The 27993-nt window shown below is 32.3% G+C and overlaps 1 protein-coding gene across 4 annotated transcripts in view; it reads left to right on the forward strand.

The window, feature by feature from the left end:
* The window catches only part of LOC106060983 (uncharacterized), a 50526-nt gene extending 24646 nt beyond the window's left edge, over positions 1-25880 (forward strand). For all 4 annotated transcript variants that reach the window (XM_013219021.2, XM_013219024.2, XM_013219020.2 and 1 more), the window contains 8 exons: positions 1869-2032; positions 4983-5139; positions 7281-7439; positions 8496-8645; positions 9399-9483; positions 10389-10434; positions 19083-19142; positions 21716-25880. In XM_013219021.2, coding sequence (XP_013074475.2) covers positions 1869-2032; positions 4983-5139; positions 7281-7439; positions 8496-8645; positions 9399-9483; positions 10389-10434; positions 19083-19142; positions 21716-22204 — 1310 coding nt within the window. In that variant the 3' untranslated portion in view covers positions 22205-25880. The remainder of the gene's footprint in view (positions 1-1868; positions 2033-4982; positions 5140-7280; positions 7440-8495; positions 8646-9398; positions 9484-10388; positions 10435-19082; positions 19143-21715) is intronic.
* Positions 25881-27993: the final 2113 nt, after the last annotated feature.

The raw sequence follows: 27993 nt of genomic DNA on the forward strand, positions 1-27993 counted from the left end.
TCAAAAAGGTCAATTCAATCTTAATAGTAGACATATCACTTCAAAATAACTTTTAATTTGGGATCTTTGGGTGCCTCTGAGTCCACCCAGCTCTAATGGGTACCTTACATTAGTTGGGGAAAATAAAGGTGGTTGGTATTTGCCTTACCCGTAGGCCACAGAAACAGATGACCTTTACATCTGCCCTATAGACCACAAGGTCTGAAAGGGGAACATTACTTTTTTACTAACCATACCAAAAGATGGAGGATCTATAAAAGAGATAGAAACCCATCTAAGCTTGGCATCCGCTGCCATGAGTAAACCATGGAAAATCCAAAAGAGTAACATCAGCTTCCAAGTAAAATTAAAGTTGTTTCTGGTCTCTGTACTTCTATTATGGTAGTAAAAGTTGGACACTGAATGCTGACGCTGAAAATTCAAGCCTTTGAGAGTAAATACTACAGAGAAAGAAGACAAATGAGTTTGTACTGTTACTAGTCAATGCTCTGGCTGGCTCCTCAGTACTGTGAAGAGACTAAAGCTAAATTGGTTTGGTCATATTGTAAGACATGACTCACTGTCTAAAGTCATCCTTGATTGTACAACTGAGGGAGCACAAGGAAATGGTAACCTGAAGAAAATACTGGCTGGACACTATAAAAATGATGGGCCGGCCTCTCTTTTGATATCCTACTAACAACAGCTGCTGACCAGGAAAAAAATGGAGGGATCTGGTTACTCAAGCTGCCACATCACCCCTTCGATGAAAGTCAAGGGACAGATGTTGATGAAGTTTAAAAAAAAAGACAACATATTGTGATGTCATCATCACCAAATTCAATTACACATTAACTTTCAAATAAATTTGTAAACAGGTTAGAAAATAAAATAGTTCATATAGTTTACATTAGTAATTAAAATGTGTGTGATCAGTACAAAATCAGTACAAAGTACAATAAAATATTTCCCTTTTTGTGAATAATATGTTATAAAATGTAAAACAGAATCTTCTTGTCTGCAACAAATGACTAGGCTCATATAGTTACATTGAATTGAAAAGTGATCATGGTTTTAAAAAAAATAAAGTACCGGTACATGTTAAAATTTACAAAATAAGTTTTCCATTTTTTTAAGGCGTTATTGAAAAAAGTGACTTAAGTCATCTTAATCTTGGTTACCATATTGTATAATAAGAAAATAACTTGAACTCTCAAACAGAGTTTGCTTTGCATGAAGTAAACACTTCTTACAAAATAGTGTATTACATTTAATAATACTATTCTGTTCTTAGTACAATAGGGTCAGTTACAAGTGGATGCCAAGAGAGAGAGGGGGAGAGAGAGAGGAAATGAAAGAGAAAGAGTGTGGGCCATTCTAAAACAGTATTTCAATCCAATTTATCAACCTTTTTTTTTTTAATTTCCAAAACATCCCATTTCTCATGAGATCATGATCTGAATTTTATTTTCTTGCATAAAATTTAAGAATTTTACTATTTGACATTTTGAATCAGCAGTGTGCTGTTAAGAATGGAATGTGCTAAAATAGGTCCCTCAAGATTTTAAATATTTGTTACTGAAGCCCAGGCTTTGTATATTTTACTTGTACCATGCATATAGAGAGATTTTTAATACTTTGTCATTCTAATCAGAATCTCAGGTCATTCTACTTGTATATGTAAAAATCAAATTTTACCTTCTTGATGAGTAAAGTATAAATGTTCCATATACAAGTTAAACATGGACTTTAGCCCTAATGCCAAATTCATTCATAATATTTATTTGATTCATAAAAGTAAAATTTATGTTTTCTTTTTACAAATTTGAGCAATGTATATTAGATAACCTTCTCAACAGCAATTATTTAGTGAACATACCGATTCCCAGATTTTTCCAAAGAACTTCAGTTTAAAGTTGAAGAAACATTTGAGAGCATGTCCAACTCTTCTAAAAATGTGATAGTGACATGGAATTCCAGTTACTTCAGTCAAGAGAATGTCAGCATAGTGATCTACAGTTGTGAGGAATATTTTATTCCAAATACTTGCACCGTAAGTAATCTAATAGAAACTAAGTTTACAAGCTTCTCTTACTATCTATTTACAAGATTTTTTTTTTTTAATAAGAAAATTGTTCATGTTTAAATTTGCACATTTTTTTAAAAATGTATTAGTGGCCTGTGTAGGAAGAGCTTCTGTTGTGATTCTTGTGTCTTTTGACCTGTCATATTCAGATCTCAAAAACAAATAAGAATGTGTCTATTGCTGGTAAAAAAGAAACCTTTCCGCACTACCCTGGAAATTGTTTTGAGGGCTTCCATTTTTTACTTTCCAGTTGTTGTTTTTTTTCAGCAAACAAATCCTGGGTTTAGGTGTTTCTCAAATTTTTGCTTGTGGCATCCCCCAAATGAAAAGAATTTTGTTACCCCCACCCCCACCCCCAACCAAACCAGATTGGTATCCACAGTAGCCTGGGTTTAGGTGTTTCTCAAATTTTTGCTTGTGGCATCCCCCAAATGAAAAGAATTTTGTTTCCCCCCCCCCCCCAACCAAACCAGATTGGTATCCACAGTAGCACTGTTGGTTCCCAGTGTTAAATCTGAGAAGATTTATTAATCTAATGAAAACAAGAAAAACAAAAACAAAAAATACTATTTTTAAATAGACACTACTTCCATTATACAACTTAAAATAATATTTTACAAAATAGTTTTATAGACTTTTTCTGCTCAATTCATGTATCCAACTCATAATGTATCATAATGACGCTGCCCATTGGACCAAAGGACATTGTATAATTTTGTAATTATTTATTGGTACTTTCATTATATCTAGACTTCTGATTTAGAACTCTTAAGATCTAGTCTAGATCTAGGCTAGGTCAGGTTTCTCCATGAAGATCTAGATGTAATCTATTATAGATTTACGTAAAAATATAAGCAAAGCTTTGAGAATCTATCAATAAACTGAAAGCAGCTTAAAATTTGATAAACAATTCAGTTATCTGTACACTATGGCTGACTGTGTAATTTTTTTTTAGAGTCAAATTTCAATTTATTTCTTTTTCTGTTTGGAAAAATTATAACCGTCAAACTAGAGTTTTCCCCATGTGGCCAACAAGCTAGTAATTCTTTTTTTCAGTGATATACATCAACTGTTAAATTTCTATTAAAATCATTAGAGCCGTTTTTTGAGATCCGTGTCCAGGTTCCAAATTCTCCATGAAGTTCTAATTGAATAGAGGTATTGTAAAAAAAAAAAAAAAAAAAAAAAAAAAAAAAGAAAGAAACTTAATGACATAATTATAGCACAATTTTATGCATATTTTTTGCATTGATATTTACACTTGTTGGATGGTTGGTAGTTGAGTTATGAAGGTGTTGAACAAATTGTTACTTGAGATGTTATCTGCAAGACCTTTCATACAACTCATCCACCTAATAAACACTATAGAATAAGATAATCCTGCTTTTTTAAATATAACACTTTATTACACAAGGAAGGGCACAGTCGACGTCGTCAAGATTCACTACAAGCAGTCTCTTCATCTTTCATCTGTTATTCATCTCTAGCCTATTTCTGTTCTAACTTTTTACTAATGAAACACCCAACTTCTATGTGTCTTACTATTGAGTCATTCCACACTTTGTAAATTTTGTGCATTTAGTCTTTTTTTGTTTTTTTAATAGTGTTTTGTAGATAATTCTTAAGTGTTTTGTATATTAGAAAAAGTTCTTTCTAGTATTGTAGATGCTGTAGTTTTTCCCTCCCATACAGCATGAGGGTCTGGGGGAGCATATTGCTTAAGATAATAGATTTATTAAGTATTATAAAACAAAGTGTATGTGAAATGATTACCACACCAACTTATATTTTCTTTTACATAATATACACATATGACATACATTTACACTTGTTGTATATGATAACCAAGTAATGCATTTAAAAAATCACTGGATAGTGGACAGCTAATCTAATTTCTTTTCTACTTAGTCTGTTTATGAACATAATTTATAATGGTCTGTTATTGCTGTAGCGTTGATGACTGTTATGAATGTAATTTTGGTGTTGGTGTGCATGTGAGTACAACTGATCTGCAGTGGCTCTTCACACATAAATTCCTATAAACATCATGCTCTTTTGTACAAACCTTATATCCACTCACTCTGTCTGTCTGTCTGTCTGTCTGGTCAAAAGTTTGTACACGTTGTTTCTCTGACACCAATCTCACACAATTATTTCTTTTACCTGACAACACAAGAATCAATTTAAAAAAATAACCAATTAGTTAATTAACTATTGGTAATAAATTACTTTGTTTTGGTATCTCAATCAAGGGAAAGAAATAGTACTTATCTGAAGTGGTGGTATAAGATGAATTAGTTCCCTTTATAGGCCATCGTCTGAGGCCTAGTGAACACAAACATGAAATAGAAACAATAGATTACAAGCTTCCATGTTCATAGACTCTTGGCTAGTAAAGTGGTTACCACGTTGGCTTGAGAAGCCTGAGAAGGCTTTGGCCCACAAGTTTAAATTCAGGTCGCTCCCCTTTTTAAAAAAAAAAAATACATTTAAAAAGCAATCACCCAGATATCCATTTTTTCTCGCCCTACCCCTTTATATTGGTCCACACAAGTGATAGGATCATAGCGTATTGCGAAAGCTAAAAGCATGAAAACTCGCTAAACAAACACTATTGGTAAAAATATAATTCTAATCCCACAGATTTATTTTTGTTAGTCTAGATCTATTACAAATTTAATTACATGACTGATCCAAAATAATTGATACACTTAATATAAACTTTGTTTTTTAAAAACATATTTTTTTAATTTTTTGTTTAATTTTTGGTTTAATTGATGACTTGATATGTGATCAGTCTGTAGTGTTGTAACAAATGTATTTTTTGTGTTACGCCTAGTAGCATGTATTGCACACAAAATATATTTATTTTGCAGAAAAAAAATAGACCAAATTTAAATTATTTCTGTATTTTAAGAGTAACTACAGATCTACAGAAGTTAGTTTAACAAAGGAATCCCTGGAGTTAAACAATACTAATATCAGCGATGATTTCTTTGGATTTGCTTTGAAATTTAAGAATGGAGACAAGCAAGGAATTATCTGGACTGATTGTGTTTTTAGAAAAGAAGCAGGTAATATATATTTATATTTATATCAGGGATGCACGGGTGATAACCTCCGGCCCAATATCCGGCCTTTTTCAATAATTGTCTCTGGCGAATTATCACTGCACGATAGTTGGCTGGATGGTAAAAAGTACAGTATGATACCTACCTGTCTAGCAGTGCCGGTCTATCTCAGCCCTCCTTCCTTTATTTGTTTAATTCATGACATTGAGTTTATAGATAGACTGGTGACCACAATAAGAAATTAAAATGATAGTTAAACTAAACTAAAAAAAAATTATAAAACTTACAACTTTTTTTTTTTTTTTTTTTTTAAATTGTTGGGTCTAGACCTAGCTAATATTTATCTGTATGCCTATGGTTCAATCTAATTCTATCATTGTAGAAATCTTTCTCCATAATAAAATCAGTAATAAAGAAGATGTTTTTTACATGTGTTCTTGCATAATAAAATAAAAAAACTGAGTGTGCCTTGAAATAAAATCTTTTCTGTTGACTTATTATATAAAAGAATAGTAAAGTTTGTACAGAAATGGATCTAGATCTCTACATTTAGATCAAATAGGCAAGAGAAACAAATCACAGGAGTATTAAGAAACATTTGACCTCTGTAACTAGTGTAAGGGTAGATCTACATGCTTTCTAACCATGGAAATCTTTTTTTTTTGCCTGACCACTCAACATACAACAAACACTATTGTGTATGCACAAGGAAAAAAAACATGTGATGGTCATCACCATCATTAACTATACACACTACAGTTGGCAAAGGTGTACATCTTTCTGATTAAGCTGTTAAAATCAGTCACTCGTTTTTACTTTTTGGGTAGGGAGGCTGTAGATGAATTTTTTTTCTAGGGTTGGTTTTCCTAATGCTCTAAATCTATATAACTGTAGATCTAGAACTAGATCTAAAAAATAGGCCTACAGACTGTTTATACATTCTGTTGTTGTTTCTTTCTTTTTTTTTTTTTATTAAGCTTGATAGAAATAAACAGTTCTAATTTTTAAAAAAGCAAATAGATATTTCCTTTCTTTGAAAAGTATGCTGAACTAGCATCAGGATTAATTGTAAAAAAGATGCCTATTCCATTGGAGAAAACAAAGCATATTATTGTATCACTGAGCAATCAATCTAGATTTACAACAGATAAGCCAAAGAATTGTCTCAATGTGTATGTTTTGAGGAAAGGAAGGGCCGGTCCTACAGGTTGCAGGGCCCTATGCGAAACGGATTGCGTGGGGCCTAATTTGGATTGTGATAAGGATAATAATTGAAAATTAAGATTTTGTATTAGAAAATAAATTCGTCTTTGCATTTTATTCATGCTTTACTAGGAACAAAAATCACTGCCAATTTTACTTTACGAGCCATCTACGGTAGAGAGTAGTTTTCCAACAAAAAGCCGATAAACATTCAGATCTGCCTTTTAGATTTACTATCGACACGCAAAATATCGCTTATGTTTTTTTTTTTTTTTATATATATAAGAGGTCGAGATAGATTTATATCTATATTTGTATGCTAGTGACTATTGAAGTAAATTATGTATTTGAAGTTCTTGTTTTGGTTAAAATTCAGCTTATTGTTATTGCTGACAATGCCTTTTTTTTTTATCGAGAGTAGGATTTAATAATAATAATAATCTCAGGACATTTTCATTACTTTTTCTTATATTTTATAATTTCAGGAGATATCCAGGAACACTTTAAAAATAAGTTAAAATGATTTAATTTAATAATTTACACCTAGAATTCGCATCGCGTGGGACTTATGAAAGTGCAGGGTCCACTGCGGCCACATAGGTTGCAGTGGCCTAAGACCGGCCCTGGGTATTGTGGATGGTGATTTTTCTCTTAAATGTTTTGTTGAAAAGTGAAGGGCTAAGAGGCCAAAGAGATTTGTGTGTTTAAAGGGAGACTAAATTGTGGAAGGGTTTTTTCAGTCAGAGAAACTAAGCAAAGATATTTTATCCTTAAGGGCTACAAGAATTCTCAGGTCAAAAGTATGTGGTCTGGAGGGGCTGTTCCATTGGAGTATACTATGGAATAAAGTTTGTCAAAATATATATTGTGGAACATTTTTTAAGTTACCACTTTAACTTTTCAACTTGGATGAAATAAAATCACTGTACCAACTTTTTTAGTACCTGATTCTCCTACTGGCTTACAAGTAAGCCCTGGCTATGATGAGAACAGTTTACAAATTACTTGGGTCTCAACACTATGCAACAGGAAAACCTATGCATTGATTGAATACTATACTGTTTACATTTGTCCTACACAAGATTTAGCCCATTGCTCAGGTATTTTTTTATCATTCTATGTTTACTTGTTGAAACCAATAATATTAAACAATTAAGTTTGTTATTAATTTAAAAAAACAATCCCTTTTCAGACCATAGGGCAGGTATGCCATCTGTTTCTTTGTCCAATGGTTAATGAGCAGGGTGTTATGTGGCCAGCACAAAGAACAACTGCCTTTACTTTCCCCAACTTAAGTCAGGTACCTATTAGAGTTGGATGGACTCAGGGGTGCCCTAAAAATCCTGAAGTTCAAAATCCCAGTCCTCACAGAGATTTGAACCCAGGACTCCAGATTTAGAAGCAAAGCGCTTAACCTCTTAGCCACCCTGTCCAGAAGTATGTTGTTGTTATAGATTGAGTTGTTATGCATTGGTATTTGCTGCAAGACCTCTCTCACTGCATACCTATTATCTAATGGCTTTATGAGTACATAGATCTTGCACCAATGAAACAGAACTTATTTTAAAGATAGAAAGGTTTTGACTGTAGTGTTGATATAGTTAAGATATTTTCTATTTAGTCTTATATAAGTAAATAATTTTTTTATAATTTAATTGTAGCAATTGTATGAGAAGGGAACTATCTGGGCATTTATTGAATAGCATTAAGCAGCTCAGATATTAGTATATTTTGGGTATTGTTGGGAGGGCCTTTATTCTATTAGCGTACTAGGAAGTGATTATTCAGAAATTTGAACTACTTATTTTTAAATTAAAACAAATTTTTTTTATTAGAATTATTGTTTTAATATTTCATCTTTCATGCTGGCATTCCTTTGAAGTCTTTCATTGACATGCAGTATGCTTAAAATTATAAACATTCATGCCAACACAACAATTAACCATCTTCATAACAATGCCAGTTATCCAATAGAGCTTGAAGAATCTAAAAAAAAACATCTTTGAATGCTGTGTACAAATTTTAGCCTTTGATATGTGACCCCTGGCAGCTCAACTATAAAGCACACCCTTTGTTTTATCATCCACATTTCTTTTTCATATGTTTCCCTTTCTTATTTTTGGGTAATATCAAATTTGTAAACATTTTCTTTCTAGACTATAATGTGAGTAGCACTAAAGATAGTTACCTAGCTGGATCTTTAAACATCAACCAGAACTACTATGTTTACCTAAGAGCAATGACACCCTATCAGACTGGAAGGCTTTCTGGGCCAAAGATGGGAATGACAAAGTCTAGAGTAGATGGTAACAACATTGTTGTTTTTTTTTTATTATATTTATAAAAATTTTATCAATTATAACACCTGCCAAAATATTATATTATTATATTATTATATATTATATTTCTACATTATTTTCAAAAGCTTATTGAGACCAGCAAAAAAGAACAGTGTTTGCCTTTAATGTATCATTTAGATATTTTACAGTATTATATGTGTCAATACCTATAAAAACAATCTACTTCATTAAGTGCTCATTGTGTGACATTTTTAAAATATTGATTATTGTAATATTATATCATATTAAAAAGCCTGAAGCAAATCTGAAAAAGTGATGCCTGTATGGAAACTTCTTAAAGCAAAACAAATTTAAAATTACGTATTAACAACATCCTAGATATAGATGATATATGTAGTAGATTCTAGATCTAACTAATGTTTCACAAATCCTGGACCCTAGATCTAGAAATGAATCAAATTGTAGGCATTTAACTGAGTAGGTTCCTACTTCATGTAGTTGTCTGGAATAGTTATCCTTATATGTGTCTTGCATGCATTTTGTCTATGTGCAGTCAAGTGTTATTTGTAACATTATTAAAAGAAATTACTCTATAAAAAGACTACATAGTCTAACAAGTTTTCAGCAACTCTACCAGCAATTCTACCACTAGTTGTAGAAATTTTCTCAAATTTGTCAGTCTGTTCCCATCACTGTTAATAATAACTGGAAGTAGAAATCCCAAGAGGTAAATAGTGTCCATTGATCTTATATTTTCAGATATACCTATACAAGGAATTCTGTCAGGAATATTTGCAACTCTAGGAGGCATTCTATTCATATTTTGTCTAGTTTATTTCACTCTGTGAGTGTTTTTTTTATTTGTTTTTGTTTTTTGTGAATACACCATGATTTCTTTGGTTTGTTGTACAAAACTGAGAATGTTTGACAAAGAAAATGGTATTAATTATAGTACTAGCCTTAATCTTATGTAGATATTTATTTAGTTTTGGAACTGGCTCCACATTTATATATATATATATGTTTGTTAACAGTGGTATATAAAAAATCAAATTATTATTATTATTTTGACTAGTGGACACCTGTTGTTCTATATAAAGTTTTAATGTACTAAAGATAAAGCTCTAATATTACAAGAAAATCAATAAAACCTTCTTTGTCTACCTGGATGTAACCTAAGTACATTATAGCTTCATGCTCATCCAAAAGTGAAAAAGTAGATGTCCACTTCAGTGAGCCTAATTAGTCTCTAGATCTAAAGTCCACCACAACCAGACCTTTTATGTCATGAAATCTTTGATTGGTGTATTTATTTATACTTTTTAACTTAGTCCCATCCTTATCTCTTGCTCTCTCCTAACCTCCTCCACCTTTTTATTGAGCTAGTTTAGAAATGAAGATAATCAAAAAAAGGGAGCTGTTTGACGTGTTACTCCCTGATAGACCATGATTGGTTCTAAGAACTTAATCATCTTCTATCTTGCCTTTTCAAACAACAAATTGTTACCAAAAGTAGTGGGCAGCATTTGTTTGACTATAATTTGAGGTTCTGCAAGAGTCAACCGACACTTTATTTGAAATTATTCAACTTAAGGTTAAACCAAACCAAAGATTTAATCAATTTACAAATCAATGTTACTTTTCAGATTATATATGTTGTTTTAAATAAGTAGGAAAACCCCAGTTTTTGACGATTTTTTGGGTATTTAAGTTGTTTAGGTAAATTAAAAAATTTATTCTTTATTTCAGCAAATGTAAGAAGGGATATGGAGATGTGAAAAATCTATTGAAAAAGGTAAATTGATATAGAATTTTTACAATTTCAAGTCAAGGTTATCAATCTGTGTTAACCAGGAATGATAAACATTTGTTAATTTACAGGACCGTTACTATATGCTCTATTTTTTTGATGGTTTATGTCAAAGACAAACTAATGTAGACCAAAAAAAGTTAGGTAATAATAAACAATAATTTGGGAATATTAAATCCGAGGACTAATTATTTCTTGCTTTCTTGTTAGTATATTATTTGGTTAGCCTGAATTCTTAAATCCATAAATACAATTTGGTAAGTAAAATATTGTTAAATTATGTAAGCGACTTTAACAAGTAGAGAATCAAGAGTGCAAATAAAATATATAATATTTAAAATGTCTTTTTTTTTTAGCTTTAAACAAAATGTTGACGTGTTAAAAAAACCCTCTATTATCAACAAACATTCAGCTCTTTAAATAATCATAAAGTAGAAGTAACTGATGATTTCGTTTGTATATGTATAGGTCTTTAAAAAATATGAAATTTATTTTTTAAAATTATTATTCGAGTAGCTTTTTGTAACTAATTGTTCTTACTGATTTTTTATTCATTAAAAAAAGAAAAATTGATTTTCTTGAGCTCATCAAGCAAGAATTCTGCAACTGTGATTGCTAGGAATTATAAACATTTGTTACAATACCTTTACAGTATGTCCTTGAGATTGCTAAGAATTACATTTGTTACTGTGATGAACTGGCCGAAAGGATTGTATTAATAAGTTGATGAATTCATATGAAATGACGATCACACTTGCCGGGGATTATATGATTAAACTTGACAATTCAATGAAATGAAGAAAGAAACATCTCTCTGTATTCTCTTCAAACTTCTTTAATAACTTCTTCAACTTTCACATCAAATTAACTTCTTAATTCAATAACAACTTGACACTTCATAAATAAAACTTAAAGATACATAAAACTTCACTTAGTATAACTTCAACTTCAACTACTAAAACTTTACTTAATGGACCCGCTAATATCACAAAACTTATTACTAATCAAGAACTGAGCGAGGACCTCGACTAACTGACTTTCCCCTTATTTATACTTTCTTTGATCGTACATTCCAGAATCATGGAACCTTCTCAGATAATTATTTTAGTAACTTTGACCTTCTAGAAGCTGACGTGTGCTATTTTTCCCTTAACCTCTTTCTTTGATTGGATACCTAAAATTAACTTGTTTACGCTGGACACTTGCACTGGTTTGAACTCGAGCTTCTAGAAACTGGTCGAAATAGGTCACAGACTTGACTCGTGACATTACCCCCTTGCCTTTTTAGCATTTTGTATGCAATATAAAATGCGTAAAATAGCAATATAACATATGCCTAAAACATTGATAAAATTGCTCTCATAACTAAAAAAATTAAAAAAATGTTTCATTATGTTAACATATTAATATAAAACAAAATTCAAAATGTTGTACAGATTCAGCATATATAATTAATATTAGATAATATACATCTTAGTTCTATACATTTATTATTAATAATTGATATATTAATATGAACATTTCCCAACTTGTGTAACTAAAAGATGTCAAAGTAACAAAATTTAACAAAACGGAATAATACATTATATCTCCTCTGGTACTTGAGTTGATAGAGTATCTGAATATTAAAATAACTACAAACACATGGAATAAAAAATGATTAAATTTGTTTTTCTAACATAAAACAAAATATAGTTAAACAATAAACAATATATTGTATAGTATCTAAATACATCTGGACAAAGTATCAGCAAAAACATTCAATTTTCCTGGAACAGTCTTTACATCAAACTGATAGTCCATTAACTGCAAACTCCATCGTGTCAGACGACTATTTGACATTTTTTTTAGAGTTGAGAAATGCCAGTGGTGCATGATCTGTCTGTAAAGTAAAAGGTGCTCCCAACAGGTATTTGCTAAATTTTGAAATGGCCCAGACAATCGCCAGGCACTCTCGCTCTATGGTCGAGTATCTGGTCTCTGCTGAAGATAGTTTTCTGTTTATAAAAAATACAGGATGTAGAATGCCTTCATATTCTTGCATTAGACATGCTCCTATTGCCGATGAGGAAGCATCTGTAGCAAGATAAAACCGCTTCTTCTTGTCTGGTAATTTCAAAATGGATTCTTGTGCAAAAGCATACTTAATTTTCTTTATGGTCTCTTCTAATTCTGGTGACCATGGAATCGTGTTAGATTGTCCTTTCTTCGTAAGGTTAGTAAGAAGTGTTGTCAGTGATGCGTAATTTGGAATAAAGCATCTGTAAAAATTACAAAGTCCTAATATACTTCTAACCTGCTTTTTTGTTTGAGGTATTTTAATGTCCAAAATTCGTTTAATAATATCGTCCTGTGTTTTCAGTGAATTGTTTCCAACTTTATAACCTAAAAATGTAACTTCTGATTTTGCTAATTCAACTTTGCTTGGTTTTACAGTAAATCCATTGTCTTTCAATTGTTGGAAGATTTCTTTGAGTCCTTTAATATGATCTTCCCATGTATTATGAAACACACATATGTCGTCAATATAGGACACTGTGTCTTTTCGTTGTCCGAACATCCTATGAATTGCTTGGTTAAAAGTACTGCTAGCATTTACTAAACCGAATGGCATGTAATTATATTGAAAAAGGCCAAAGGCTGTAGTAAAAGCAGTGTATTGTTTTGAATCCTGTGTCATAGGTATTTGATAATATCCTCTTGTCAAATCGAGTTTCGTAAAATACTTAGCTCCAGAAAACTGTGACATTAAATCCTCTGGATTAGGCATTGGATATGAATCAAGGCATGTTATTTTATTTAACTGTCGAAAGTCTACACACATTCTTGGCGATGATGACTGTGAACGTTTTACAAGCACTATTGGAGCAGCATAAGGTGAATTCGAGTGTTCAATTATGCCTTGTTCTAAAAGATTATTGATTTCTTTCTGAAGGAAATCTCTATAATGAATAGGTAGTGGATATGGACGTGACTTGGTAGGTTTGTCACTTGTCAATTTGATTTCATGATTTATAATGGTTGTTTTACCTGGAACATCTGTAAATATATCAGCATACTCTTGGAGTAGATTCATTATATCTTTTTTTCTCTGTGATGATAAATTGTCCAGTTTGACAGCATGCCAGGTTTCAGTCTGTCTAGAAGTTGTAGTTGGCACTACTAATTCATCCATATCCTCCTCTTTTTCTTCTGGAATAATCGCTAAGCATGAAATATGTTTTTCAAGTTCATCGTCTTCTTCTTCTGTATCAGTAGCTTCGTTGTATTTCTGTAGCATGTTGATATGAAACACTTTGTTTCTGTTATTGATATTTATTTCATAATCTACATCTGTGACTTTTCTTAAAATAGTAAATGGACCCTGCCATTTAATAAAGAACTTATTTTTCTTATCAGGTAATAATAATTTAACTTTGTCACCTGGTTCAAAGTACCTAAGTTTTCTATGTTCATTTATTCTTCTATGACTTGCAGCATTAGCTTTGGCTGTTGCTTCCTTAGCTATTTCACATGCATTTATTACTGTATTTCTTGTATTGAGAACATGCTGAAATGCGGTTTTCTTATCTGATGCATCATGGTTTGACTTAAGTAGTGATTCTTTGAAGGTAGTTATAGGACCTCTTGGATTAGCTCCATATAACATTTCAAAAGGAGAAAATCCTGTGGTGTCTTGGATACTTTCTCTATAAGCAAATAATGCAGCTGGTAAAAGGAGATCCCAATTCTGCGGATTATCATTTGCTATTTTTGATATAATTTGTTTCAATGTTTTGTTAAACCGTTCACAAAGCCCGTTGCTTTGAGGATGGTATGGTGTTGTAAACTTCATTTTGATGTTGTACATCTCCATAAATGTCTTAGTTATATCTGCTGTAAACTGACTACCTCGGTCAGAAAGTATAACTTCAGGTAACCCTGTCCTTGAAAAAATTTCAGATAAAGCTCTGGTAACATCAATTGCAGAAATATTGACTAACGGAATAGCTTCTGGCCATCTAGTACATGTGTCTACTAAAGTTAAAATATATTTGTGATTTCTGCTGGATTCAATTGGCATTGGACCAATTAAATCAACTGCTACTTTTTGAAATGGTTTCTCAGTCAATTCCATTGTCTGCAATGGCGCTTGTATTTTGTTACCTTTTGGACTTTTCATTTGACAAATATGACAGGTACTAATGTGCTTCTTTACATCTTTAGTAATACCTGGCCAGTAAAAATCTTGAAGTATTCTTTTCTTGGTCTTGGTAACTCCCATATGTCCAGCAAACGGTACATCGTGGCTTGTATTAATAATGGTCTTTCTGTATACTTTTGGAACTATAATTTGCTCAACAGTTTTATTTTTGTATTGACTGTTCTTCATAAGTAGTCCTTCTTTAAAATAAGGATCATTATTTTCTTGTGGATTGATGTTCGATTGAGCCTTTTTAAACATTTTAAATAATGTTTCATCATTTTTCTGTTCAACTTTAAATTCCTCGCTATGAAATTGTTCAAGTTCATTTGTCTGTAGATGCGAATGGTTTGCCTTCTTATCATTTTTATTTTCTTGAACAACTTTATCAGAATTCTTGTGTTCAATATGTTCAGTTTCAAGTCTTTCCTTTTCTTTTTGCATTGACCTTGTAACTACTACATTGCATTCTTGACTCATTTCTATTGTATTGTTCCATTCAATAAGATCTTGTGTAGTACAGTCACGCACTCCCTGTATATCACCAACTATGAGATCAACAGGTAGATTTTGAGCTACTAAAGCTTCTACATGTCCACTGAAAAATGGAGTCGTAATATGTATCAAAGCTTCTGGTAATTTACTTACAGTGCCGTTGAAAGCAGTGGCTTCGATTTCATTGCCTGTATATTGATTTGATCTCACAAAATTTGCACGTATAACAACTGAAGTGCTACCTGTGTCTCGTAACACCTGTACTCTTTGAGAACCGACTAATCCAGGATAAAACTGAAGTCCTTGTGATTTAGTGATAACAGTCATTGTTGAGTGATGTGCCTTCGAGTTTTTGGTAAAACCCTGTTTCTTATTTCCATATGTTGAATTCTTTACATTTAATGATCTGTTTTGCGAATATGCTTGGTCACTAGATCTGTCACTGATACTAGTATGTTTCTTTCTGCAATCCTTTGCTAAATGTCCTTTCATGTGACAAAAACTGCACTCTATGACCTTCACTCTACATTGTGAGGCGAAATGACCTCTAGTATTGCATTTATAACATATTAAAGTTTTGTCGGTCTGAAAAGATGGCAATGGTCTGTTATCTCTTGAAAAGCAAATAAAGTTTTCATCGGTTGCTGATCTAATTTGCTTACTTGGATAGGCAGTTTTATATTGACGTATTATTGTTGTTAGAGTCTGTAGATCTTTAGGATTTCTCTCGATTACGAAAGATTGGATATCTTCTGCATATGCGTGAGTAATGGTATCAATCAATATGTGGTCTCTTAATGCTTCATACGTTCTATCAATATTGGCTAAAGATATCCACCTATCAAACCACATTACCATATCAGAGACAAACAACTGTGGATCATCTTCCTGCCTTGGTCTTTCGAAAAAAAATTTCTTGCGATAAACATTTTGCGTAGCTCCAAACTGTCTTAGTAAAGCTTCTTTTATTTCTGCATAAGTACGCTGTTCATGAGATGGTATTTGTGCACATACATCTAATGCTTTACCCTGTAATAAAATCAAGAGATGGTGTGCATATTGGTCTTCTGGTAAGCCTGATGCTTTCGCTAACTCCTCAAACCTCATCAAATACGAATCTATATTATCTTTATTTTCTTGAAAAGGTAATATTTTAGATAAAGGTTTATACTTGTCAAAAGCATTGCTAGTAGGTAAAGTCGGTTGAACCTCTGTTTTTTCTTTTTTTAAATTTTAACTCCTGTTCCTGAAGTTGAAGTCTGAGTTTTTCCACTTCTAATCTTTTTTCTTCTGCCTCTCTGTCCTCTTTACGTTTCCTTTCTTCTGCCTCTCTTTCCTCTTGCCTTAATTTTTCTTCTCTTAAAATTCTTTGTTTTTCTTCCTCTTTTTCTTCTTGTCGTCTTTTTTCTTCTCTTTCAAATTTTCTTTCTTCAGCCTCTCTTTCTTCTTTACGTTTTCTTTCTTCTGCCTCTCTTTCTTCTTGTCTTCTTTTTTCTTCTCTTTCAAGTTTTCTTTCTTCTGCCTCTCTTTCTTCTTTACGTCTTCTTTCTTCTGCCTCTTTGTCTTCTTTAATTTGCTTTTGACACCATTCCCACTGATGTTCTTGTGGAATACCAATGTCCTTGGCTAATTTTAAATATAATTTAAATGAGTCTGCTTGAGACGCCATAGTATTAAATTAACGATATCAGAAATGTAGGTGTTTAAATGTTCTGCCAACACTCTCATCAAGCAGAATCTAGCCAGCGAACCAGTGACTACGTAGGACAGGTAAAAAGTGAAAGAGGGCTGACCTATTTAAATATCGATCGGTGTCTCCGCTAAGGAATGCAAGTGGTCAGTATTTGTAAACAAACTAGTGAACAACTAGCTTTAGTAACGTTGCCTTCACAGCTTAGTAGATATAGCTTTCACAGCTTAGTAAATGTAAAATGTAAGGTACTGACCTTAAAATAGAAGATTTTTCCCGCAGGACGTTCTCTCTGCCAACTATTATGTGACCTGTTGACTGGAAGTTTCAATCATAAAATACTTTTCGTAGCAATGAATGTATGTCTTGTTGAAATTTTCTGAAAGAGGCTTTGTCGTTACGAGAGCTTTGAATTATTCGTTAGAGGCTTTTTCTTTGAAATTCGTAGAACTTGCTAGAATGTGCCGACTTTATTCTTCGATGTCGCCTTTATTGTCTGATGCATATATTCATCGATGCCTTGCCTTATTTATCGGAGGTGCCATATATGTGATGAACTGGCCGAAAGGATTGTATTAATAAGTTGATGAATTCATATGAAATGACGATCACACTTGCCGGGGATTATATGATTAAACTTGACAATTCAATGAAATGAAGAAAGAAACATCTCTCTGTATTCTCTTCAAACTTCTTTAATAACTTCTTCAACTTTCACATCAAATTAACTTCTTAATTCAATAACAACTTGACACTTCATAAATAAAACTTAAAGATACATAAAACTTCACTTAGTATAACTTCAACTTCAACTACTAAAACTTTACTTAATGGACCCGCTAATATCACAAAACTTATTACTAATCAAGAACTGAGCGAGGACCTCGACTAACTGACTTTCCCCTTATTTATACTTTCTTTGATCGTACATTCCAGAATCATGGAACCTTCTCAGATAATTATTTTAGTAACTTTGACCTTCTAGAAGCTGACGTGTGCTATTTTTCCCTTAACCTCTTTCTTTGATTGGATACCTAAAATTAACTTGTTTACGCTGGACACTTGCACTGGTTTGAACTCGAGCTTCTAGAAACTGGTCGAAATAGGTCACAGACTTGACTCGTGACAGTTACAATACCTTTACAGTATGTCCTTGAGATTGCTAAGAATTACATTTGTTACAATACCTTTACAGTATGTCCTTGAGATTGCTAGGAATTATAAACATTTGTTACAATGCCTTTACAATATGTCTTTGAGATTGCTAGGAATTATAAACATTTGTTACAATGCCTTTACAATATGTCTTGTGTCATTGGTGGTCTACTAGAAAAACAAACTAATGTAGAAAAAAAAAGTTATATAATAATCAACAATAATTTGTGCATATTAATTTGAAATGAAATTTTTCTTAAATAAAACTATTATTATTGCTTTTAACATTTAAATTTGTAAAAGAAGGAAAATTCTTTTTCTTGACATTATAGAAAACATTCTACTTGTGGTAGCAAAGAAAGAAAATATTCTTACAGCTTACCACAGGCACTTAATCCAATCTGGAAATCTTCCCACATTGTAAAGAAGAATAAAAAAGAATTTTTAACTCTCTAAACTCAAGGCATTCCTACTGTATGGTTCTAAACATGGAGAGTAACTGAAGCAACAACAACAAAAAAATACAGACCTTGGTCAATAGATATTTGAGAAATATCTTGAAAATACATGGTATGACAAAATAGAAAACACCAAACTGTGGGAGATAGGTGGACAGAGAAATATAGAGGTGCAGATCTTAGAGAGAAAGTTGAGGTGGATTGGTCACACCCTTAGAAAAGATACCAACAACAGAGCTAGGCAGGCCTTAGAGTGGAATCCCTAGGACATAAGACACAGAGGAAGACCAAAAAGAATGTGACGCAGTGTACTAGATGAAGCCAAGAGGACAAGCAAGAGCTGGGCCTCACGAGGAACACAAAGGTCAGATGCTGAAGATGAACCCACACAAGAAACAGGCTAGTTTAAATAACAGAAACACATCTTTCGCTGATGATCTACAGATAGAAGCTAATGGGAAAAGAAGCATATAAGGAATTGTATAAGGAAATAATATTGTTACAAACCTCATGGGGAGAGACAATTTTCAAACCTTAACTTTTTAATTCAATTTCTACCATTTTCTTTTATTCAAAGATTTACTTATTTTTCTTTGTTTCCTTAGACTTACTTGTCATCATGTTATAAGTTGTTGTTTTTTTTGTCTTATAGAGTACTGAGAATATACATGTAGACAATAGTGACCAAACTGAAATTGTTGCAAACAATAATGTAAGTTAGATTGTGTCAATATTAAATGCTGTGGGCCTAAAAAAATAAAATAATGCATGAATGTAAAATGTTAAAAAAAGAATTGTTTAGATGTAGGATGTATGGGATATTTGTGCCATTGTCCTCAGTTAGTAACACTTTGAAATTGCTTTGATATATGTCTTTTAGTAAATTGAGAGGTCAACAAAATTTTTAAAAACCCTGTCTAGTAGCAGACGTAGATTTAAAATTGTATGAAATAAAGTAAGCCAAAAAAAAAAGCCTCATAATTATGGATTTGTTATTAGTACATGTTCAAAACCCCCAAACAGTGCCTCATGTGGCCCTTTCATTATGTACATTACATTAATTCTGTGCACTCCCAGGGGAGCATAGGGCCGCAACCACACCTCTCCACCAAACTCAGTTCTGAGCAGCTTTCTTCATCTGCTCCCATGTCATTCCACTACCCTCAGTTTCACTGATGACTGACCTCTTCCAGGTTTGCTTGGGTCTGCCCACTTTCCTCTTTCCTTGCGGATTCTAATCAAGTGCCTGCCTTGCAACATTGGTAGCTGGTTTTTGCAGGGTGTGTCCTATCCAGCTCCACTTTCGCTTTGTGATGTCTTGGGCTATGGGCTTTGGTCTAGTTCTCTCTCACTAATTGACTAGTTATCTTTTCTGGCTACCTAATTCCTAATATCCGGCAAAGATATCTGCTAACAAAGGTCTGGAGCTTTTCCATATTTGTTTTAGTGACTCTATGTTTCTGAACCGTATAGAAGGACCAACTTAACGTTTGTATTATAGATTCGTAACTTGTTATGTAGAGATAGTGTCTTAGAGCGCAGATTGCTTGAAGAGTTGAAAAGGCAAACCTAGCTTTATTGATCCGAATTAGTATATCATCATCAGCTCAGCATCAGCTCATCATCAGCTCAGCCGTCTTTACTCACTCTATTTCCCAGATAACTGAAGTGGTTGTATCAATGATGTTCTCTCCCTGTAGCATGATTGGGTTCTCTTGTCTGTTGTTGATCCTCATAACTTCTTTCGGTCATGTCAAATTGGAATTGCAATCCGAACTGTCGTGTGGTTGTACAAATGTTTTTAAAACTAATTTGAAGGTTAATTTTATTAAATAATCAAATGAATAGTCTATATTTTGTATATCTTAAAATTAGATCTAGCTTTGGTGAATCAAAAGGTCATGAGATATGCTCATTTGATTTGTGTGACTGCCCTGGGCATGCATGCCATATTATGAATGGAGCTATTTCAATGTATGCCAAGATGGCTATTCAACCTACATCCACTCTTAGTAGGTTAGTCTCGGGCAGCCCTTCAGTCTGACTCCCTCAGCAAGCTTAGTGTATAGGATGTCTTTAGGGATTCTTAAATCTGGCATGCGGGTGACATGTCCTAGCCTGCATAGTCTTCTCTGTGTCAGAAGAGCATAGATGCTGTGCATTTATTAGCCAGTTTCAAAACATCCTGGTTGGAGATGCACATTATGCGTTGCAGGCTGCGTAAGTGAAAGCTATTTAATCTTTGCTCTTGATGCTTGTATGTTGCCGCCCAGCTCTCACTACCATAAGTGGCAGTTTTCATTTCAGGCAGACTTGCTTCAAACCAGTCTTCATTTTTCTTTTTTTTGTTTTCATAGACCAGTGATGATGTTTGGTATGAATGTTCAACTTTTTTCTACATCAGTCACTGAGAAGATTTTAAAAGCTTCCTCTAATTTGTTAGTAAATTTGATGTGAAGATCAGGATTGTTTGTGCTTTGGTATTCAGGCATGGTTTTCTTTTTCCCTGTGATGTGTCAATCTTAGTAGGCATCAGACTTGTCCGGCAGGACACTAAAGAGTGATCAGTATCACAATCCGCACTTTGATAGCTACGTGTCAGCAGTATGTTTCCAATGTCCCTTTTCCTTGTCAGTATCATGTCCAGCTGGTGCCAGTGCCCAGACCTAGGATGTCTCCATGAGACACAATGCTGTGGTTTTGTCCTGAAGTATGTGTTGGTAATGCAGAGCTTATGTTATGCGCAGAATTCAAGCAGTCTTTGTCCTTTCTCATTCATCCTGCCTATTCCAAAAAGCCCAAGGTAGTAAATACAGGTTAACAGAATTAATGAGATAAAATAAATGTCAGTTGCAAGAGGAGATAATTATAAAGTATGGGAGATAACAATATAAGAGTCCAGTCAAAGACTAGGTTAGCATTGTTGTACATGATGGTAAAAATGATAAGGGGTAAGTACATTATTAATCCTGGCATTGGGGGGAGGGGAGTGTGAGTATAGAATCACTTTTTTGTATATTAGGGAAAAAAACTAAGCTAAGTTTCAATCAGACAAAATTACGGAAAAATAAAATGAACCAATAAAAACATAGTGATTGACTCCTGCGACCCATGGGTTACATCTGGCCATTGACGGAGTCTAGGTTGCATTCAGGCACCTCTCATAATATATATTGATAACATAGAACTATCATTTTGCCACACATTTATAATTAATTGTACATTTCAATGTGTTTTGACTATTGAAATTTAATATTAATTCAACATTTCCATTATATTTTACAGAATGGCCATTGCACACATGTAACAGGCATTACATCAACTTCAAACCAGACACTACAGATAAGTAATCAAGATGACAGGGAATTAGATATTAACACAGGGGACAGAATATCAGACTCTGAAAGTGATAACTCATCAAACCAGACACAAAGCTCAACAGCAGGGTCGTATCAGCAAATGGACTGCCATCATTCTGGGGCTCCCCAACAACCACAGGAAACTAATGTTCAAAACTCAAATAGTGTTTCCATACACAATTTTCAAGTAGGGTGTGTCCTGGATCAACCCTATTTAAGTAATCAACCACATGACAGAAATCATCCAATCAGCCTAGATCTTCAAGTAAGGCATAGCTCTGATCAACCTTATATAAGTAATCAACCAAATGACAGCAGTCGTAGTGAGGACCATGAAAGTGAAACAGATAATGATCTACAAAATGAGAACACCAGTCCTAACAGTCCACCGAGTGATTATGTTAGACAATGTTAAACAATAGTTTCCTTTCTAAGTTCTTAGACTACTTTCTAGTATTGGTGCACAAGGGTTAGGTTAGCCTACATTATTTTAAACATCTTGCTGTATGTCTGAGCTTAAGCTTCACTGAGATGGTTTGAATACTTTTTAATTCATGACAAAATTGTCTGTTAAGTCATTCTAGAACTTTTAGACCCATCCACAACATATTTCAAGTACATTTATGTGTGTGACTCAGCAAGATGGATTGAGTTACTGTTTATATTGCTTGAGTATAATAATAAAATGTATTGTATTCCATTCTGATCTTATGATGGATTGCAGTATGCCATAATAGATTACCAATGCCTTTGGTGGAATCATTATATGTCTAGCCCATGTCACAGAGCGACATAGAACTTTTATCTTATCTTATAAAATACAGATGTTACTTCAAAAAAAGAATATTATGTCCTATGCGTGTCCATAGTTTAATCTAGTAGAGCCTTGAATATATAGATTTTTGTTTGAAAATCTACAAACTTATACTTATTGAATTAGCTATCACACTAAATACTTAATTACATAAATAGAAATAAATAACTGATCTTATTTATTGCAAAAAAATAATTGGGTAGACTGTGTTAATCATCCTTTCAAATTTTGATTAACATTTTGTCCCAACAAACAGAGTATAAAATGTAGTATTTGAAGAAACTCTTTCCATCTCAACTCTTGGAACTCCATTAATTTGTGTAAGTGTGTTGGCTAGCTTTTTTAATATTGTTTTTTGGGTTAAAATGAAGGCACAAGTTGCAGCTGGCTTGAAATTACTGATATCAAATACTGAATTACTCAATGTTGGATTATGATTTACTGTAATATAATTGTTCATTGCATCAAAATATTGCATTTTTGAAGTAACACTAGAAAAGACTATCATGACCATTTTTTTGTTTGTTTTTCAAAGTTCGATACAGAAAAAAACAACATGTGTTTGTTTCCTTAACTCAGGGCTTTTGAAAATGGCCTGTTAGTTGCTAATATTTATAAAAATGTAAGATATTCAAAAGTTGTGCTTTTAAGTTTTTTAAAACAATGTACCACTTTTTTTAAATGACTTAATTCTCAATGGCTCTGGTAGATTAAGTTATGGAAAAATAGATGCATATTTCAACTGTTAGGGCGGGTCTAACTTCATTTTATTATCTTTACCTGTAAATTTTTCTTGTTCTGTATACTCATTGTACTCTTCTTTGAAATTTTTCTCGTTCTGTATACTCATTGTACTCTTCTTTGGAAGTAGTGTTACTTACATTTTTTTAAGCTCTTCCAGGTCCACCACAATACCTTGAAATAGTGACGAGAAAAGTTGATGCTGTTCTTGCTCAAAATAACCATTTATTTATAGAACAATGATAATAATCTCCACACATTAGTTCTCCACTAAGTCTGGTTTAAATCTTGACTGTTTTGTGTTCTGTCTTTATGAATAAAATGTGCTACCTTGTTTGTAATCTCAGTTCAAAGATGCACTGAGTGCCTTGAACTGTATGCACTGCAGAAGTGAACATACTTGCTAACTTTGAACGTTGTTGTTTTAATTACTCATTAACATGAGAAGTATTATTGAAATGTTCAAGTTACAAGTGTGTGCTTTATTTGAAGTTTGGTTTCTACAGAACATTTGATACTTGAAAACATGTTCAATGTAAATTTGACGTTCTGAAGCCATTTCTTACTTTTTTTTGTATCAATGAATTATTTAAGTGCCATATTTTTATGTTATGATTTTTGTATTGTTTGAATCTTTTTTTATAAGGTTTACATTGTATGTATATATATATATATTTAGAGAAAGGCGTAGATCTTCTCATTCCATTTGGCGCTTTTGAAAGCTAGCTATGTAGAAATCTGTCTCCAGCAATGTCTGCAGCCTCTTACCAGCATGTTTCTACTGCCCTGAGGTCCTCCATGAAGGTGTGGCACCCAGTTATACGAGGACATTCCTGTCTGCATTTTCCTTGTATAGGCCTCCATGTTATTACTGCTCTTTAAGACATGATTCATTTGCTGGAGGACATGTCAGGCAAACCTCATGCAACCCCCAGTCACAACCTCATTAACTAAGTCAAGTGCTGTTCAGCATAGGAAAATGTGTATTTGTGACTGATCTATTCAACTCCGAAAATCTGTCTTTGCCACTTCTGCTGAGCTTCATTTAGCCTTTTATATTTTATTTTAAATATATTCACATAATATAGTTTAAATATGTCTCTGAATGTTTCTATAATGAAAATTTTATATTTTTGTAAACTATAGAAATTAAAATAAAAATTATGATAAATCTGTTATATAATATAACAAAGCCAGGAAATATTTTTTTTTATTTTGATGAAAACCAATTGTATTGTGTGTACATAATGTTGTTTATAATCATTGAAAACTAAGTACCGGTATAAATGGTGATTCAAAAAATTCATTTTTTTGTTTCTTATCAATATTATCATTTGTTAAATTTGTTTATGAGTGTGTTCTCAAAATCTCATGTGTATTAAGTTATATACCTATGTAATGAAAGTATAGTGAAAGCATTTCTCATACATATATGTAAATTGCTGTACATTTCCTGGTTTGTAAACTTATAAGATAAATTCCCCTTAAATAACAAATATGTTGAATATAACAGCATTTTTTTTTCACAGGAAATAAATTACACATCTGTATACAGTAATAAATAGTATGTATATGTAAACAAAAAAATTCTTGCTTCTATACTTTACTATGGACTGTCTAATATTGATTATGGAGACATCATTTTTCTCATTCCATGTATCCACATAACAAACTATAATGGACTTCGTACATGAGTGAGATGTAAACATTTTTTGATACATTATTTTTTTTTAAAATAAGAACAAATCTGGGAATGCAAATAAGACAGGTTGAAATTTCAATAAAATAAGGATTCATTTCTTCAAATCAAAGTGACAAAAAAGGTCTTAAAAATAACTGGCTACTACAAGTGCCAGTAATCATAGCTAGCAATTATCAGAGATGGGAATTTTCCTGAAATTTCATGAATTCTTTAAAATTTGTTGGGCCCATTATTATTTATAACTGGTTAAATAAATAGAAATGTAGCTCAAAGAATTTTTAAAAAGTCAATGGACCTCATTCACCAATCGTAAACAAACAACATTTAGCCACGTGGTGCTCTATCTCTTCTATATAATTTACGATCTCATGTTTAATTCATGATGGTTGTCACGTGACATATTTTTTCATTATTTTATAAATAAGATCACGTGACTAAATGTTGTTTGTTTACGATTGGTGAATGAGGTCCATTATGTTTGATGCCACTTGGTTTATAAAACACACCACTTTTTTTATAGTTGTTTGAGAAAGATGTCACAATACTAGTCAAAGCATTAATCTAGACTGCCTGGATCAAATGTAAAGCTCTAGATGTCAAGTAAATAAAGAAATCAAAAAGTTCTATCTAAATTTAAAAGCCTTTTATTGTGTGTATGTGTGCAATAAAACATTCAATATAATTAATTTGAAATATTTTTCAGAGAATTCAGCAACTCCTTACTTGGGTTGCTGCGACATGCCAGTTCACAAAGAGGGGTTTAGGACCTTTCCTGAAAGTCTTTTCCCAACACTGAATTATTTTGTGTCCAATGTCATCCTTTTTTTTTTCAAAGCTTGTATAATCTCACTTTGTCTGCCTGGTACTATTTTTGTACACATTATTATATATATGGCATTGATTTTGCAGTTCTATCCCTTAGTCCTTAACTTAGCTTTGTTTTTAGAAAAAATAAATATATAAATAAAAATATATTTTGCTTGTTTTTTATACCTGCTGGGTTGTATATTTTGTTTTGTTTCTTATTAGCTCAATTGTTCTATTGATTATATGAAAAGTATATTTTTTTTATCTGATCTGCAATAATGTTTTTTGTTTTACACATTATTTTTTGGTTCAATCAAAAGCTTGTGAATAAAAACTTGAGTATGAACTAAAATGTAGAATGAGTGATGCAAGAAATAAAATAAAGTGTTTTAAGTTTAGTATTTAAAAAAAAAATGGTTGTTAGATTGTCTTATGAGGGTGAAATAAAATGTATATTCTGTGTTGATGAACTACAATCAGTAATATTTAAGTTCAAAAGGTTGTTGAATAGTAATCTAAATGCATATTATTTTTATTCAATTGTATTCATAAAGCTATTTACAGTTTTATTTATTTTATATTGCATATACAGGGATGCCACACCTGGAAAATGCCTGCAATTTTGTTTTACCCTAAATAATCCTGAAAAATCTATGAAAAATAGCTTTTTTTTTTCCTGGAGGAAAAAATAAAAACCTGGAATTTTCCTATTATGAGTTTTTTTTTTTCTAAACCACCTAATTGAAGATTTATATCTATATTACTATTATTTTAATGTAGGGACTCTCTTGTGTTCATTAGTCTTAGTTGAATCACAAAAAGATGTCTATTTCAAATGTTAATATCTTTCATTTTTAATGCATATTAACTGTTGTCAAAATCTGCAAATTCTCTATGTCCTTCAAATTCTATTAGATAGTTCTTGCCAGAAAAGCTGATTATGAAATGTTAACCAAACAAAATGTTTTTCCTATTCATTATTGTCGTCATAAATGGTTGGAGAATGTTAAGACTTGCCAACCTGCAATTGATGCAATACTAATTATAAACAATTTATTGCAGCCGTAAACAGCAAAAAATATTTTTAAATTCATGGACAATGTTTTATGACACTGTTTGGAGAATGGTGAAAAGAAGAATTCTGTGTGGCTTTTTTTCCTGGCAAATGATTTAGCTTGTCTTATTACATTGTTCATGAAATTTTTCATGAAGGGAAGTATAGAAAGTGCTACAACTTTTTAAAAATTGCTTGTTCTGGATACGAAATCAAATAATACCCAGAAGCCAGTTTGTGAATTAAATCTTAAGTTTTTTGACAGAGCTTGAGCTAAAAATAAAAATGCCCAAAAATCTGTCAGTGAAAGGGACATTGTGCTATTCAAAATTTAATGAAAAAAAATCTTAATTACTTGTTGAATATTTCCAGCAGAGTGTACTATCACAAACAAAGTTTGTTCAGAAAACTGATAGTTATGTTCCCTCTAAAATTGTCAAAAAAGGACCACTGACTCAAATGTTTTATGAATTTAAACAAACTATTGATATTTTTCATACCTGCATTCACATTGAACTTATTGACTATGAAGCTATTTTATTTTAGTGTTTCAGCAATTCCTCCCAGAAATAAATCAAGATGTGATAAGTTTTTGTTGCATCATAGACAGGTTGGGTAAAACTTATTACTGACTGGTGGGATAGAAGATGGAATTAAAGAAGCTTTGGAAAGTGCTAGAAGAGATTGATTATCTTACTTTCACAGAGAAAAATGCAAAATAAATTACCTGAAGATGTTTACTTAGCAAAAATCATTTAAAAAAAATATGAAGCTGAAACATTTGTAAATTATAATAAATTCTTAATGAGAACAAAGAAGAAGATAAAATTCTTGCTTCTCTGTACATGAAACATTACTGTGTACAAAACCAAGTGATATTGCTTTATTTGTGTTTAGTTTTAATGTAGAATGTGTATTTTTAAAGTTGTTCTATTATTCTATTTATAAACTTTGGACAAGGATTTTTTTTGGTTCGCATAAGTAACATGGAATTTCTTTTCTAAGCCTGGATTGTGGCAACCCTGTGTATAGTTTCATGTATGTATCAATGTGTTCTATACACTGTATATACTGTTGATAAAGATT

The sequence above is a fragment of the Biomphalaria glabrata genome, chromosome 5 (genome assembly GCF_947242115.1).
Source record: "Biomphalaria glabrata chromosome 5, xgBioGlab47.1, whole genome shotgun sequence".
Lineage (NCBI taxonomy): Eukaryota > Metazoa > Mollusca > Gastropoda > Planorbidae > Biomphalaria > Biomphalaria glabrata.